This window comes from Glandiceps talaboti, chromosome 9 (genome assembly GCF_964340395.1).
Source record: "Glandiceps talaboti chromosome 9, keGlaTala1.1, whole genome shotgun sequence".
Classification (NCBI taxonomy): Eukaryota; Metazoa; Hemichordata; class Enteropneusta; family Spengelidae; genus Glandiceps; species Glandiceps talaboti.
In genome coordinates, this window is record NC_135557.1 from 21,744,143 (window position 1) to 21,759,671 (window position 15,529).

At 33.9% G+C, this 15,529-nt stretch overlaps 1 protein-coding gene across 1 annotated transcript; it reads left to right on the forward strand.

The window, feature by feature from the left end:
- The first annotated feature begins 3,815 nt into the window (after positions 1 to 3,815).
- On the forward strand, positions 3,816 to 12,481 carry LOC144439959 (adhesion G-protein coupled receptor D1-like). The gene is made up of 14 exons (XM_078129192.1): positions 3,816 to 3,848; positions 4,389 to 4,530; positions 5,236 to 5,370; positions 5,915 to 5,981; positions 6,319 to 6,513; positions 7,284 to 7,407; positions 8,092 to 8,195; positions 8,332 to 8,431; positions 8,817 to 8,973; positions 9,698 to 9,764; positions 10,378 to 10,530; positions 10,967 to 11,135; positions 11,770 to 11,910; positions 12,464 to 12,481. Exons 1-14 carry the CDS (start codon positions 3,816 to 3,818, stop codon positions 12,479 to 12,481), a joined length of 1,605 nt encoding a protein of 534 aa, XP_077985318.1.
- The last annotated feature ends 3,048 nt before the right edge of the window (positions 12,482 to 15,529 follow it).

Below are 15,529 nucleotides of genomic sequence, written 5' to 3' on the forward strand. Positions count from 1 at the left end.
TTTCATGAAATTGGACAATAATCTAAGATGATTGTGTGCATTTCCCTGGGGGCACTTAACAAAGATCAGTTTATTAGCTTTCATCTTAACGATCACAATATGCCCTTAAGGCTAGTATAACGTATTCTTTGTATTTTACAGACAGTATCTGCTATCTTGATGTTGGTTTGTATAGATGCAGTTGTCATGGTATCAGGAATAGCACAAATGCAACAACAGGTAATGGCAAACACTTCATATTGTTTTACTTCACTTTGAGCCAGCGACAATTGGAAATGCTTTATAATTTTCCATTTATAATACAATGATCATATAATTACATTACGAAAGCATTCATTTCAATCAAACGAATTTACAAAAAACTACATTTGGGCTACATATATTAATCTCACGAAATGTCAAGAACTCATATCAATATTAAAATTGCCTATCTGTTACGTCGTCAAATATCTTAAATTTCAATTTTTCGTTTCCCTTTTTAAAACTACTTTAGTAATTATATTGCATTTTCTGAAATTTTTTTTTAAATATTGTACAAATTAAATACCCCTGTCTTCATATACAACTATATTGTGCAGTAATTTTTTATAATTTTATTTTGCTTATCCTCACCCAAGACTTGGATATTGAGGTGTATCCAATGGATACAAGCAATGGACCGTATTCCTTAAAAATTACAGATAGTAAGTTCTAATTTGATTTGGTATTCTATACCTGTCAGTGTTTCACAATAACACGAGCTTAGCATTTAGTGACTAAGCAACAACATACACTTTATCCTTTTAGTCTTCGTATTGTACACTTGTTGACTACATCTGATATTTATTATATGTCAATGTATGGTGTTCAATATATATTGTTTATGATGTTTTAATCGAATAATGATCTCGTCTACACAAACCTGCAAGTATGGCATATCCTCGGGCATAAAAGATCTGCGCAGGCACATACATGTATAAGAATTTAGTCTCTAGTAGTTAACGAGCTTGCGCTCAACTTTTGCAGGGACAAGTGAATGTTCTTGTTATCGCTGTATCTTGGACGTTGACATTGATGTAGGTAAGTTCATTTGCTTATCAATGTCCTGGTACGAAATGACCAATCAATTATCGGCAAGAATCAAAGTAAAAGTACTATTACAACATGCTGATGTATAGTAGCATGAACGGTAATGTCATTGCATTCTCATTAGGTTGGAATCTCTAACAGCACGTTTTTGTCAAGTGGACTCACATTCAACCACATTCAGTGTTTATACTCTCTTGATTACAGAGTGGTTATATTCATAAAACCAAGCCAGACACCCCTATCCACCTGTGTGTAATCTACCAAATACAGCATGTGCCTATCTTATTTGACGATAGTTTGTTTTCCATTTTACTAAATTGAAAATAATGCTGCAGTAGTTGACAATTTATTATGGGTGACTGTAACCGAAATATATTTGACGTGATTAATAAACGTTTGATTTTAGGTAATTGTAAATAATAGTTCCCCGAAAATTTTAAAATCCTAATAAGTCCTAATGATAAAAACAATTCGGAAGTCAGGCATCGAAAACTTTTAAATATCGTTTAGGAATGAATAGAATATCAATGTATCAAGAGTAAATTCTCTTATATTTTGGGTTTTAATTTTCTGATACTCTTGTTTTTTTGCTGATAACAGTGCAACATTCGAAAATCATTGATAACCAAAATTCTTTTCTAATATTTCCATTCGTAAAGTGCAGGTTTTGAAAGAGATAACCAAACTTGAAGATTATGATGTAAAATGTATCATATTTGCTAATAAGAAAATAGAAACCCAAATAGATCAGAAGGTTTTTCAATGTCAGATGGTGTCTATATATGTATAAAGTAATGTATTAACAAAGAATGCCGAAATTATACGGACATCAGTTATTGACCAGTTGATTTGATACCTGCATTTATATCATGGTATGTCCAAGTGTGTCAATTATCTAAATTGAATATTTCTTCAGGAAAAGAGTTTCTTCACTGTCAAAGAATACTTGAGACGGTAGGAAGAGTCTGTCCTGAACCTAAAAATGAGACATCGTGGGGTCTTCGGGTAGGTTGAAAAATGTCCTCTATAAACTATCATCAGTTAAACAGCTGTTTTACACTACTAAGTTTTTAAATTTCATATATATTTTTACACATTCACAAATCAAATACTTTGAAGCAAATTGTTCAACACGTTTTATTGTTATAAAAAAATTATCTTCGTTCGACTGATAGTTGTTACCTTCACACCAGGTTTTTTTAGATATGTGTTTTTAGACAATTGCAATGTCTATATATGTGTGTACGTGTGTGTGTGTGTGTGTGTAACAGTATCACGCAAGATACACAGGAGCCGTTACAAAATGTTTCACGACGCTGTTGCGATCATAAGACCATCAATCATCTGATGATCGCAACAGCGTGAAACACTGCGTAATGGCTCCTGTGTATCATACTTGATGCTGTGTTATTTACACCACTCTCCACACGTATGTATTGAGCACGGCTTACTCCAGCATATACATTTTACATATACTGACTATATATTTAAATGTAACACTGCAGTAATTAATATTGTACATTAATGGCAATTGTTTCAATATTTAGGTTTGATTGTGAAACGGGCTACAAAGCATGCACCAGAATATTTTGTCAAATTGAAAATGACATTATCCTACTTTTACTTACTAACTATAACAATTGGTTTATTGTTTTAATCAGTTTTTAGAGATATCACAAATTGCTGTTAAACCTACGACATATGATTCAACAATAGCTGTATTCAGCCTGGTATTGAACGAGGCTATGCAGTGGATCACATCAAACTGCAAACAGGTGTGTAGAATTAACATAATGTACGAAATATACGTGTTTATATATATATATATATATATATATATATATATATATATATATATATATATATATATATATATATATGTGTGTGTGTGTGTGTGTGTGTGTGTGTGTGTGTGTGTGTGTGTGTGTGTAACAGTATCAAGCAAGATACACAGGAGCCGTTACAAAAGGTTTCACGACGCTGTTGCAGTCATTAGACCTTCAATCAAAGCGAATTGTGCTATTAGATAGATAGGCTGCACGACTCGTTTGTGCTAATAACGCAATTCACTGTTCAATATGGCACTTCACATTTCACTTTCTTTAATAAACGATCAATTTGTATTACAATTGACAACAAACCTTTCATTAGTTGCAAGGTTAGGTATTTAAGTGTCGTTTATGGTAATATGAATAACAATATAAACCTTTATGATATATAGATCCGTGTACTGTCGTAAATAAGTTGATGTATTTTTTATCTCAGGGAGCGTGTCAGCTTGCATGACAGTTAAATGGAGCCATTGTAGACATGGGAAATAAATTGTTTGTTGAATCACGAATCGAAAATAACTTGTCTTATAAATCTCCATTAATGTCCATGAATCCTAAAAGGATGTCATAACAGAAGATAAATCTCGGTTTGTCTCTGATATCAATGAAATAATTCCAAGATGTGGATACGAAACGGGTCTTATATGAAAAGGGGAATAAGTTGACTTTAAATGGTTTTGATCTGGGTTAGTACTTGTTACTGCAGATTATAAGTTACAAGTAGCGTTCTCTAGATTGAAGGGTATACGTTGTCCTCACGTACTGTTGATAGAATTCAAACAGGGTATTCAGACACATAATATATTGACGATTCAGTGACAGTATCATCATCATTCGGCCGCGGAGCAGGCGACAACAAGTTTCCTCCAGCTGCAGCGATCCTGGGCCGTTGCTGCCCGTTGTCTTTGGCTCAATATGCCACCCACATCCCCCCAGTTGACACTGGATGTATTTCAGGATCAAAGTCCGTTGCCGTAAACGTTTTCTCTTTCCATGGTTTGGGATGTAGACATAATTTCGGTTTCGGAGACATAATTCAATATATCATAGGAAGCTTAAGACTCCTTCAACGTACCGCCCACAGTGATAACAACACAATAACCGATTTTGTAACTTTGTATGCCATTCGCGATTCGAAGCCTTGCTTCGAGCATGACTTTATTCTCAAATACTAATATCTAAGCTATTTCACACGAGTAAAAAAGTCAGATTTGTGCCTCTTAAACGTCGAAAATTGTTTTATTAAGGGGAACGCTACTCCAGGCAATAAATGTATTGTCATGGACTTTTGGTTCTGGGGTGTAATTTTATGATTTTAAGTCACATAAGTTTTCGCTCGGTTGCCAAAAAAAAAAGAAATGTAAACTCTTTTATTTTTCACATTCTAAGTGCTGATTTTTTTTTCAGATAAATAGTCACAGGAAAATATAGGCTTCTGAATAATAATCTTCAACTGAGTTTTTCTCGCTTTGCTATCATTCTTGATAGGTTAATTGGAATGGCAATGAAGCTAAAAGTTCCCATATAACAGAGGTAGTAGACAAGTTTGGTATGTCGTTGATACAGGAACTACATACAAAGTACAGCACAGACAAGGCTGCCAAATTAGAGTATGTAGATGAAGAACAAGGTAAATACACAAGAAGTGAGGTTAATACTAGATAATAGAAACAATTGTATCTGAATGTTGATTTACTTATTACTCATCACATGATTTACCTGACATTGCACACTATACAAAGAATATAAAAGACAACATGTGACAAGACTGAACAAACAATCGTAAAGCACCTCTACCTGTGTTCAACGTGCATCGATGTAAATCTGAAATAAATTATCAAAATATGTTTATGATGATAACCATAAATAATACAATCACTGGCGATAACATAATGAAAATTGCCTGCCGGGAGTACATTAAATATTGTTTACAATCACGACAGATACAATCTGAAGTCCGAGTATTCAATACAATGTCCGTTCGTTATTCATTTTATCAATAGATCCTACATTAATTTAGATAATTGCGTTAGACTTTGAAAATATGTACATACATGTAAGACCTGTTCCTGTGCTAGAGACTCATCTGCGCAGATTGATAGTTTCAAGGCATGCATGTATAAACAAGGCATGACTTCACACCCCTGAAGTAGACCTGAGAACTCAGGGTAAAAGCTAGGAATTATCAAATATTTTGGTGCAGTGCTAAGTTTAAATTTTTTGATAAGAACTGTTATATGGATTGAATACTTAAAGAACAATAGTATAATTTCTACCATCCTTTCCAAATATCTATTGTTAATTGTAGTTTATATTTCATTTACATTGATTGTAGGTATTACTATTCAAGTCAGAAGTCTAAACGATTGCAACCAAGTCTTGGAATTCAAAGGAAGTGACGTATATGACAACCGGGCTATCATAATATTACCAGAGCACATTATATCAGGTATCGATATTTTATATTCAGGTAGATTTGAAAGATGAATTATATCCCTTAAAATAAGCAAGCGTTCTGCAATATATTACTTTATGACGTGAGTCGTTGTGCTTCATTCTTAAATGCCTTCCTAGAAAAAGTAAACGTAAGTACTATCATTAGTACATATTTTAAACTGTGAACCCTAACGATGACATTTATCTGATCGACGTGATGCGAGAGACGCCAGCTTCAGATATGATGTATGATAATATACTAATTTCATCAGTAGAACAGTTGGACATATAGTGATGCATATGTATTGAGTACTTCGACACAATTTCCAAAAAAAAGTAATCTAAAACATGTATGTATGTATGTATGTATGTATGTATGTATGTATGTATGTATGTATGTATGTATGTACAAAACACTGACCATAACTGCTGTAAATAGTAAGTATTTTGTTTCCATAGTCATTGCCATAAATAGATACCAGTTCAAGATATATATTACGAATATTTCTGATTTGGAAATTAATGTATTATCTTATTTACATATAATTTACAAAAGGACATTGTTTCTTTCAAATCAGGTTCTAATTATGTCACAAACGTCTTGTACGAAAAACCTGAACTCATTATGGGAGCCGCCGTAAAAGGGTAAGTTCCTGTATATGAACATTTATCTCGGACCTAAATGATTATAAAAGTTGTGACAGCTTAGTCATAAAAATGTACTTTCATTTGACACTGATAAGCATTGTTATTCTACATCCCCACTGTACACGGTACCTATGTAATTGCTTCTTTTGCATTAGAACTAGAAGTTGTCTTAGGGTGTGTAATAAATATCATGTCACATAAAACACCTAGACTGCATCATTTAGCTGCAATTGTAACACTATATGAGCAATTCGTTTTCATTAAGCATATTGACACATGTTCCATTTATATATTAAGTTGAAATTTTCTCATGTATTTTTCACGAATTTTGCAGAAGCATTAATGAAACATTAAATAGTGTGATAATATCCAGCACTGTAGCGCCACCAAAGTCTGAGTTACTGCCAAATGACTCTCCCGTCAAAGTGATATTCCAGCATTTAAAACCAGTGTCAGTATTCCAGAATCTCTCATCATTCTATCAGTACATACCAACATGTAACTTTCTGCAAGTCAACAACGTCGATGGGTTCGTATCTTTTTTTATCTCATAGTACAGGTCAGATGTCATGTAATGTTTTCATCAGGATACTTTTGACAAATCGGTCAGTTGTTTTGTCCGAGGCGCATATTTATAGTGATCTAAATTACCCATGTCACCATCGATGATCTGAAAGTAGTCACTTATTACAATATCAGCCCAATCTCGTCAAAATGTGATGTAGAAATAAAACTATTTTTTATTTACTTCATATTTCCTTCCTTCTTTTATAAAAGGCCAATATACGAAGGAAAAGGAGGTAAATAAAGAAATAAACCCATATTTCTAAATCAGATATTAGCTAGATTGGTATCACCCTTAACACTTCTTTCAATCACTTTGTCGACATTTTGTTCGTGCATTTTATAATACATTTGAGATGTAAAATTTGACTCACAGTGTGCATTCCGAGAACTATCCATATAGTTCACCAGTGAAATATTACACAGACTTACCATGCATAATGTATTATTAATTTTGGTATAGTCTTTTCAACACTTTATTCACTGATCTATATGCTATTCTTAAATTTGTATTCAATTGTAGTCCAAAGAAGGACAGCCCGAAATGTTCTTTGGTGAAACACTTGGAGTAGAGTATTGTTTGTGTCAGACCTTTGATTTTAGTACTACCTGAATAGTTAAGATATGTTAATAGAGTGACATTCATAATGTACAGAGCTTAATTTGATATAAATTTTCATTTTTATCACAAATCCTGTCTTGTATTTGTAACAGTGATAATATTTCTTTATATAGAAGTCCATACGTCACCTGGAACTCCTCTGGATGTGAGGTCTATGAAACAAATGATACATATACTATCTGTCATTGTTATCATCTAACAAGTTTCGCTGTCTTAATGAGAGTCACTGAATTCGATGTAAGTTCATATTTGACAGATTTTATTTGTTATATGTATTGTTTGGATAAACAGTTATGGAACATAGTTTATCTCATCTCCAAAGCCAATATAGTATAACTGACTCCCACAAACCAAGTTCTCTAAATAAATTAGTGCGTAATTGATAGACTTGAGATTAGCTTACCCTCCAATATGACTAATATATATATATGACTAATATGACTACCTTGTGTCAAAAATAAAATACGTATGCGCAAACTTTGAATCAGCCCATGCACAGCATACAGGTGTTAGCCTTATCTAGAATTACTGTTATGTTCCATATGATTACATTAGTCATGATCAGTATTTAATTGGATGTTTATCCCCAATATTTTTCTTCGTTCATCCAAAGAAAATACTTGTGACCTCTGTCACTACGAGTAGCTAGATGAGCAATAACAAAGGGTCCTCAGGTCACGAATATTTTTTGACTGAATGAAGAAAGATATTGGAAAATAACATAATTATAACAGCGCCAGTAGGGGAGAGTAATGGCAATTTGAACGTTTTGACTCACATTTCGAACTCAGCAGAACCAGTGACGTAGACGCGAGTTGTCGTGACGTAGAGCGACCAGAGTATATATTGCATATTTTTTGTTCAACCTGGTTCGTGCATGGTATAATGCATTATGATCGTTTTTCGGGATTTATTTTACAGCTGGAGGAAGTGCATGAGAAAGCCTTGGAGATTATCACCATCATTGGTTGCAGTGTCTCATTAGTCTCCCTAACTCTGACAATATTAACATTTGTATTTCTAAGGTGAGTATAATCTCTTCAAATGACGATTCTTTAGACAATTACATATTTCCTTCAAAATTATACACATTTTTTAACAAAGCATAATTAGAGTAATAAATATACTAAATTTCGGAATTCCTTTTCTTACTTTTTACAGAAAATTTACACAAGAAAGAATAATCCACTTAAACTTGTGTTTTTCAATTGGTCTTGGCCAGGCAACATTTTTAGCGGGAATCGGAGCAAGACGTAACCCTGTAAGTAACTTGATTAATTGATTGATTGATTGATTGGTTTTGATTGATTGATATGAAAGCAGGGCTTAAGCCATTGTGACATTCTTCTTGATGACACATTCAAGTTTCAAAAACCAGTTGATAAAAACTAGAACACATAATTAATCTAAAACCAATTGATACCCCCTAGACAAGGAGTGTCCTAGTTCATATTACCATTCAATGAACATTCATACCATAGTTACTATATCATTATATGTATGTATGCCACATCATGTTAGTACCTACCGACAGCTCTCAAATCTCGGGAAAAGCTAAACAATGCAAATGTAAAGTTTTATGCTTCGTCGGTCAATGTTCAATATTAAGATGTTTATTACAATTTATATATTATTATGACTTCCAGATTGCATGTATGTTCGTTGCTATTCTACTCCACTACTTCTTTACATCTGTCTTTTGCTGGATGTTGGTAGAAGGTATTCAACTGTACACCAAGTTGGTTAGAGTCTTTGATTCCAACATTGCCAAGCGAATGGTTATCTACTTTTTCATCGGTTGGGGTGAGCAGTACTACTAAGATGTTTATAGTATCATTTCTAAATGAACTAATCTGAAATCACAGTATATATAGAAACATTGTCCAGTGTGAACAAAATATATTCAAGGTACCTTTGCTCAGGGATAATCGAAAAATAAGAGCGACCTTTTGTTTTACTTTGGATCCGTTTTGTATTGCGATTTTTGAATCATTATCCTAACCGTAAATAGAGCCGAAACTACATTCCCAACTCATTATTTTTTATACCATTTGCATATCGATATACCCTCATTTACGTTTACGTTGTCAAATATAGTATAGAGGTTTCATATCTTTTCAATTTATATTTTAACTTTTTAAAGGTATTTTGAGGTTTTATTTTCTTAAACGTTTTTTGATAGTTTTCTTATCAGAAAGCATTTACATTATGCAAAACCTGGAGAATAAATGCCTTTTTTACCAATTTCTTACGTTTATGAACGAATGACCAATGCGAGTATTGGATTACAATACCAAATAAGAAAGTACACAGATATTTCAATAAGTGTCCAAACATCACGATCTTGTTGAAAGCGTAATGTCTTTCCGATTGTTTGTTTGTTTGATTGTTTTGCATAACAATTGTTTTGCCATATTTTCACCTTGAAAGGGTTATCCGAAACATAAAAATTATGAAGTAAAATTTATCATATTAATATGCTAAGAAAAAAAATAGATTAGGTGTTATTTTATTAACTTTTCACCAGGTGTTCCATTCGTAATTGTGGTGACGTCGGTATCTCTGGATCACAGACACTATGGTTTTAATAACAAGTAAGAAACTCTTGTATATTGATTTGGTGAAAGTTTCACTAGCACTGGAACAGTTTTTGATACTGTTTTCTTAGATACAATGACTTAATTTTAATTTCTTGCACCCTGCACAGTATTAAATCACATATAGATAAACACACGTATGTAGTAAGATATCCAATCAAATTGAATTGTGGGTCCGCACCCAAAAATCAGCGCTCCTATAAATCCTCATTTCAACCTATTACCATAATCCTTATAGTCAAAATAGTACTGTACGTAGTTGATAAGTACGATGTCTGATTATTGGCATTGCAGCAAGTTGCAGTGAATATATTGTTGGTTGTCTGATCGAAAATATAACGCAATAACCGCATAACACCGTTGTCTGTGCTCTTTGCTCGTGCTCTTTTTGAACCGAGCGCTCTGAAGTACAGTATCCGCAAGTTTCGGCGTGGTACGCGTTTTCATTGGATGAGTGAATTCACTCATCACAGTGTGGCTCGGGAAAAACCAATGGTATTGTGTCAGATGTTTGTAAATAGCACTCACAAAGAAATTGCCCTCCGTAACCTACATAGGATTTTAATCAGATTGCAACTAAGTGTGATTCTCTTGATGTTTACTGCAATAGTTGCTGGCTGGCTGTAAGTAGTGGTTTGATCTGGGCATTCGTTGGACCGGCACTGGTCATCATATTAACTAACGTTGTATTCCTTGGTATGGTTGTACGTGTCATATCGAGACTACAAAACTGTGCAGAAGATGACAAGTATACTAAAGTAAGGTAAGATTGAACGCATGCATACATACATACATACATACATACATACATACATACATACATACATACATACATACATACATACATACATACATACATACATAATTCAAAAGAAAAGGGATGTTATAAGTCGTTACTCAGAGTTTCACGCTTTCTCAGCGATCATCAGGCGACTGGTAAACTTGGGATTGTCAAAGTCGCCTGATGATCGCTGAGGAAGCGTGAAACTCTGAATAACGACTTATAACATACTTATTCTTTTGAGTTAAGTCTATTATGCTCTGTTACTAATATTGCATCAAGCACTGTTCTCTCCAGTGAGACCTACTTATATGAATACATACATACATACATACATACATACATACATACATACATACATACATACACACATACATACATTAAACCCCTACTTAAATGTAGCCTCATTCTCCTCTAGGGCCAGTGTAAAGGCTGCTATAGTTCTTCTACCTCTACTTGGAATGACCTGGTTATTTGGTTTGGTGTCTGTCAATAGACATACAATCTTCTTTGAGTACGTCTTCGCCATCTTGAATTCCTTACAGGGGTTCTTTATATTTGTCCTTTACTGTTTCAAGAGCTCCGAGGTAAGGCACACGAATATTTACATTTGCCTCTGATTTCAAAAAAATATCAAATTTTTATGTAAGGTAATGTTTTAATGTACAACAAGGCAACAGATGCATGCACAGACTATATTCAGTAGTTACTTGTACTTCTTCATTTTTTTTGTTTTACAAATAATTTCTTTTTATAACAAATTTAAATCTTTAACACGTTTACGTTTTGCAATTATTGAGTTTCAAACACGCACCTGGTTTATGTTGCTTTATAACGTTTTAATAGGGAACTTGCATACCCGCCATGTTAAATGTTGCATTATGGGAAATCTGATAATAAATACTAATCAATTAGCGTTGTAAACAATATTGTTACATTGTTTATAACCACGAATGATCAATTCATAGTCACCCTGATCTTTGTGGGAGGTTAATTTTATCAGTAGCACCATATTAGGTATTACGATAACCACAGATAATCCCATAGTCCTTTGCGTCTGAGCATGCTCAGTTTGGATTGCAAGTTCCCTGTTAGAGAGGTATAGTAAAAGATAGGTTGTTGATTATAATTTTGATAAATATCCGCCTCTCATAGCCGCCGTCTCATACACACAGTCACTACAATGCATTATTATATTGTTATTGAATCTCTCTCACACAGGTACGAGCTCAGTTGGCAAGGAAGAGACAAACTATGGAATTGACACATGGTCATAATTTCAGCAGTGTATCAACCACAGTACGACTCACTACCCACAACCAGGTACATCCAGCTACAACTAGCCCGTTTGACAACACGACGGTGAGTAATATATTAACTCATAAATCAAGTCACATACATGCATATATATTGTGTGGTGTATTCATGATTTGTTAGGAGGCACTCCATTGACTAAGTGTGGCAAACAACGAGTCAGCCATCATGCCTAAAGAGGATTCCCTCTGCAATAGGTTATATGACACACTAGCATTGTTATTGTACATATGGACACCCTTAATTATGAGAAGATCATGTACATGTGTTGAGGGTGCTCTGTCTATATGACCCAAATTTCACCAATTCATAGAGGGAAAACGTACTTTCATTATTAGCTTTACTAAAGAACGTATGTTTGTGTCGACACACACACACACACACATATATATATATATATATATATATATATATATATATATATATATATATATATATATATATATATATACCAAGTGTATATGACTAATGGAAGTGTCATTTACAACCTTTTGTACTAAACACTTAATATGTTTTGTGCAAAAATTATACATTTTATGACAAGTCCAACATGAAGCATATTTTAGGATGTTTTCACAACATTTACAATGATCTCTTGCAGGCCGGTATTAGCCAGTAGACTTGAAATGTGTTTATCGACGACAATATCCCGTTTTAAATGGGCGACTTCAACAAATCGGAAGGATATCGGAAATGTGTTGTCGTTTTATCACATTTTGTACCCTATTATAGATTTAAAGAAAAAAATTTGCATTGCTTCAGTGATGTTATTTTCGATGCGTGATTATTATACTAGACTATTGTAATGTATACTCCTCTATTATATATTAAAACTATCAACGTTAAAGTTTATTGAGTAAACTGCATATATAAAGCATGGTGTATAATGTATACTTCTGTGTATAAAAGATACAATAAAGCATCAATATATAAACAAGATAGTACATACTTTCCAAATATATATGCATGTCCGTTTGTCTGTTCTATTCGTCCGTCCGTGTGTCTGTTCTGTCCATCTGTCGGTCTATTTCTTTAAGTTTTCAGTCTTCCAGTATTTTGCATTCCCTGTATATCTGTGTAATTTAGTAGAAATAGAAAGTACTCGCATCTCATTGTACATATCTGAAGTCTCAAAACATTCAGATATATATATATATATATATATATATATATATATATATATATATATATATATATATATATATATATATATATATATATATTTAAAAAAAATGATTGTATTGTGTCTGCCTTGTCAGTTGTTTAGGGTACTTTACAACATCAGGAAACAATATGACATTATGGGTAAACTGAATAATGCTGCTAAAAACTAGAAAATATACGTCACGATATCATTAATTCAGTGTGTACGCTGGTTGTCCCTAGTGATGCAAATGTGACGTCAGCAATTATCAACACCTAAATTTACTATGGATTGAACAGTAGACTAAGCATTTTGTAGACTACTGGTAGTATAATACCTTACCATGTGACATGGATAGTTTTACATACCTTCTAATGTAGCATAGTTCACTGCATGCTCAGTTCCCTGTATATATGCTCTACTTTACATACATATAGTATACGTGTAATTATTTAGTTACCTAAACAAACCCCCACAGAGCAGGTGTGTTAGTTAGCTTTATAGTGTATTGTGAGAGAAACCTCAATCAGATTTCCATATATTCCTGAACAAAATCGAAATACAATTATTTCATCCAGCGACACAGCATTTTAATCATATTCAATGCACTAAAAACCATCGATTGGGGTTATTTAAGGTCAACTAATTGTCCAATTTTCCATGCAGACATAAAAACTAATATCTGAACTGAACTTTACAATTGGCTAAAGTAATACATCTTGGAATCCTACGTGGTTATTGTCACAATGCTAAGTTTTAAAAGGATAGGCTTACTTTGTAGTGTAAATATTTGTATTCAATTATCCAATCAAGTTAAGACCTAATAAAGTATGTATTCAGTGAACAATTGAAAACTGTAACGGTGTCATTATTTTCATTCCATGTTTTTCTTGACACGGGTTAGAGTGTCACAAGCTGAGCGTATACGCTTCTTACGCTGAGGTCAGAATTTACGGCAGGGGCAGGGGAGAAATGATAATGAGAAATCTTAAGAAATCACAGCCCCACTTCGCGAACCAAAGAATTTTCGTAGCCCCCCCCCCCTCCCGGTTACATATATTTTAATATGTAATTATACAGTACCCTCACTCCACTTCAGAGATGTACAGTATGGTACACTACATTAAACTAACAGTGGAAATCAACAGCGTCCATACATAACAATGAGATATGTATGGGCAAAGCGAATTCAGAGATATTTAGGAAGAGAGAGAGAGAGAGAGAGAGAGAGAGAGAGAGAGAGAGAGAGAGAGAGAGAGAGAGAGAGAGAGAGAGAGAGAGAGAGAGAGAGAGAGAGAGAGAGAGAGAGAGAGAGAGGGGGGGGACAGACAGACAGACAGACAGACAGACAGACAGACAGAGGAAGGCATACACCAATACATTCGCGTTGCTTCCATCCAACTCAGCACTGAATGTAAGTTTTAGAAGGTATATCTTCGAGAATGTTTTTTAACTTACTCGGTAAACGACAGCTCATGTGATTTAATTTGGTTCAAATCATAAGCATCAGAATTGTCACCCCCCCCCCTTTTGAACCCTGAATTGTTTTCATGCCCCTCCATATCTCCCTCCCCGCGCCGTACGTGCGTACGTGCGTGCGTGTGTACGTACGTACGTATGTATGTATGTATGTAGGTAGGTAGGTTTGTAGATGCCGTGTACGTGTGCATATGTATGTGTGAAAGTGTTTATTCGATTCAACACGGCGGGATGTTTGATGTCATTATGGAAGGCATTTGTGGTAAAATACTATACTATACTAAGATTATATACAAAGCTGCAAGTCGGCCTTTCAATCAATTTAGCAGCCAAGCAAGTTTTACACAATTCCTAATTTGTACAAAGAAGTACCTAATTGGTCTACTCTACAAATGAATACTAATCAAATTATGATGACATGATTTATCAGATGAATATATAATACAAATATATCGACCAGATTGAGTCCAACTTTTGTCAATTTAATCCAAACGTGCCAACATTTTTCGTTAGTTTAGGAGATTAAAAGATATTGTCATTTAGAATTGCCCGGGACTTTTGAACCAATAAACATTCATTGACACATTGCATTCAGGGACGAATATGTCACTTCTTTGATTTGTCTACCACTGTCAACATTATGCTTCGTGTTTATGTAAGTATAACTCCAACTCCACGTAATTACACGCCCAACACTGACTGCGAAGAGAAAAATAAAGTTTCAAATGTGTTTTTCAGTTGATATGGAACCCCACAGTGTATGTTATTATGTAGATTTTTGAATTGTGAATGGACGCAGTATGAATGTATATAACTCGGTTGTTCAAAATGTTGTCAAAGTAAGAGTCTAACAACTTCATGCATTCACAATTCTTCACATTACTGTGTTGCAAAAATTAATATGTGCTTATAAATTATTGATACATGCTATTTGAAAGCGGTTTGCTATACTACAACTCCTGTAACAATGATTAGAGAGAAGCAAGACGGTATGAATTTGTGACGTCACAAATTGCTCAACACAATAATTAGATGTGTGTTAAT

Coding starts and splice junctions, on each gene's coding strand:
- LOC144439959 (XM_078129192.1), top strand. CDS start 3,816: ATGCCACCCACATCCCCCCAGTTGACACTGGAT. Junction 3,849..4,388: donor CCCCCCAGTTGACACTGGAT/GTATTTCAGGAT, acceptor CATTCTTGATAG/GTTAATTGGAATGGCAATGA. Junction 8,974..9,697: donor CTACTTTTTCATCGGTTGGG/GTGAGCAGTACT, acceptor ACTTTTCACCAG/GTGTTCCATTCGTAATTGTG.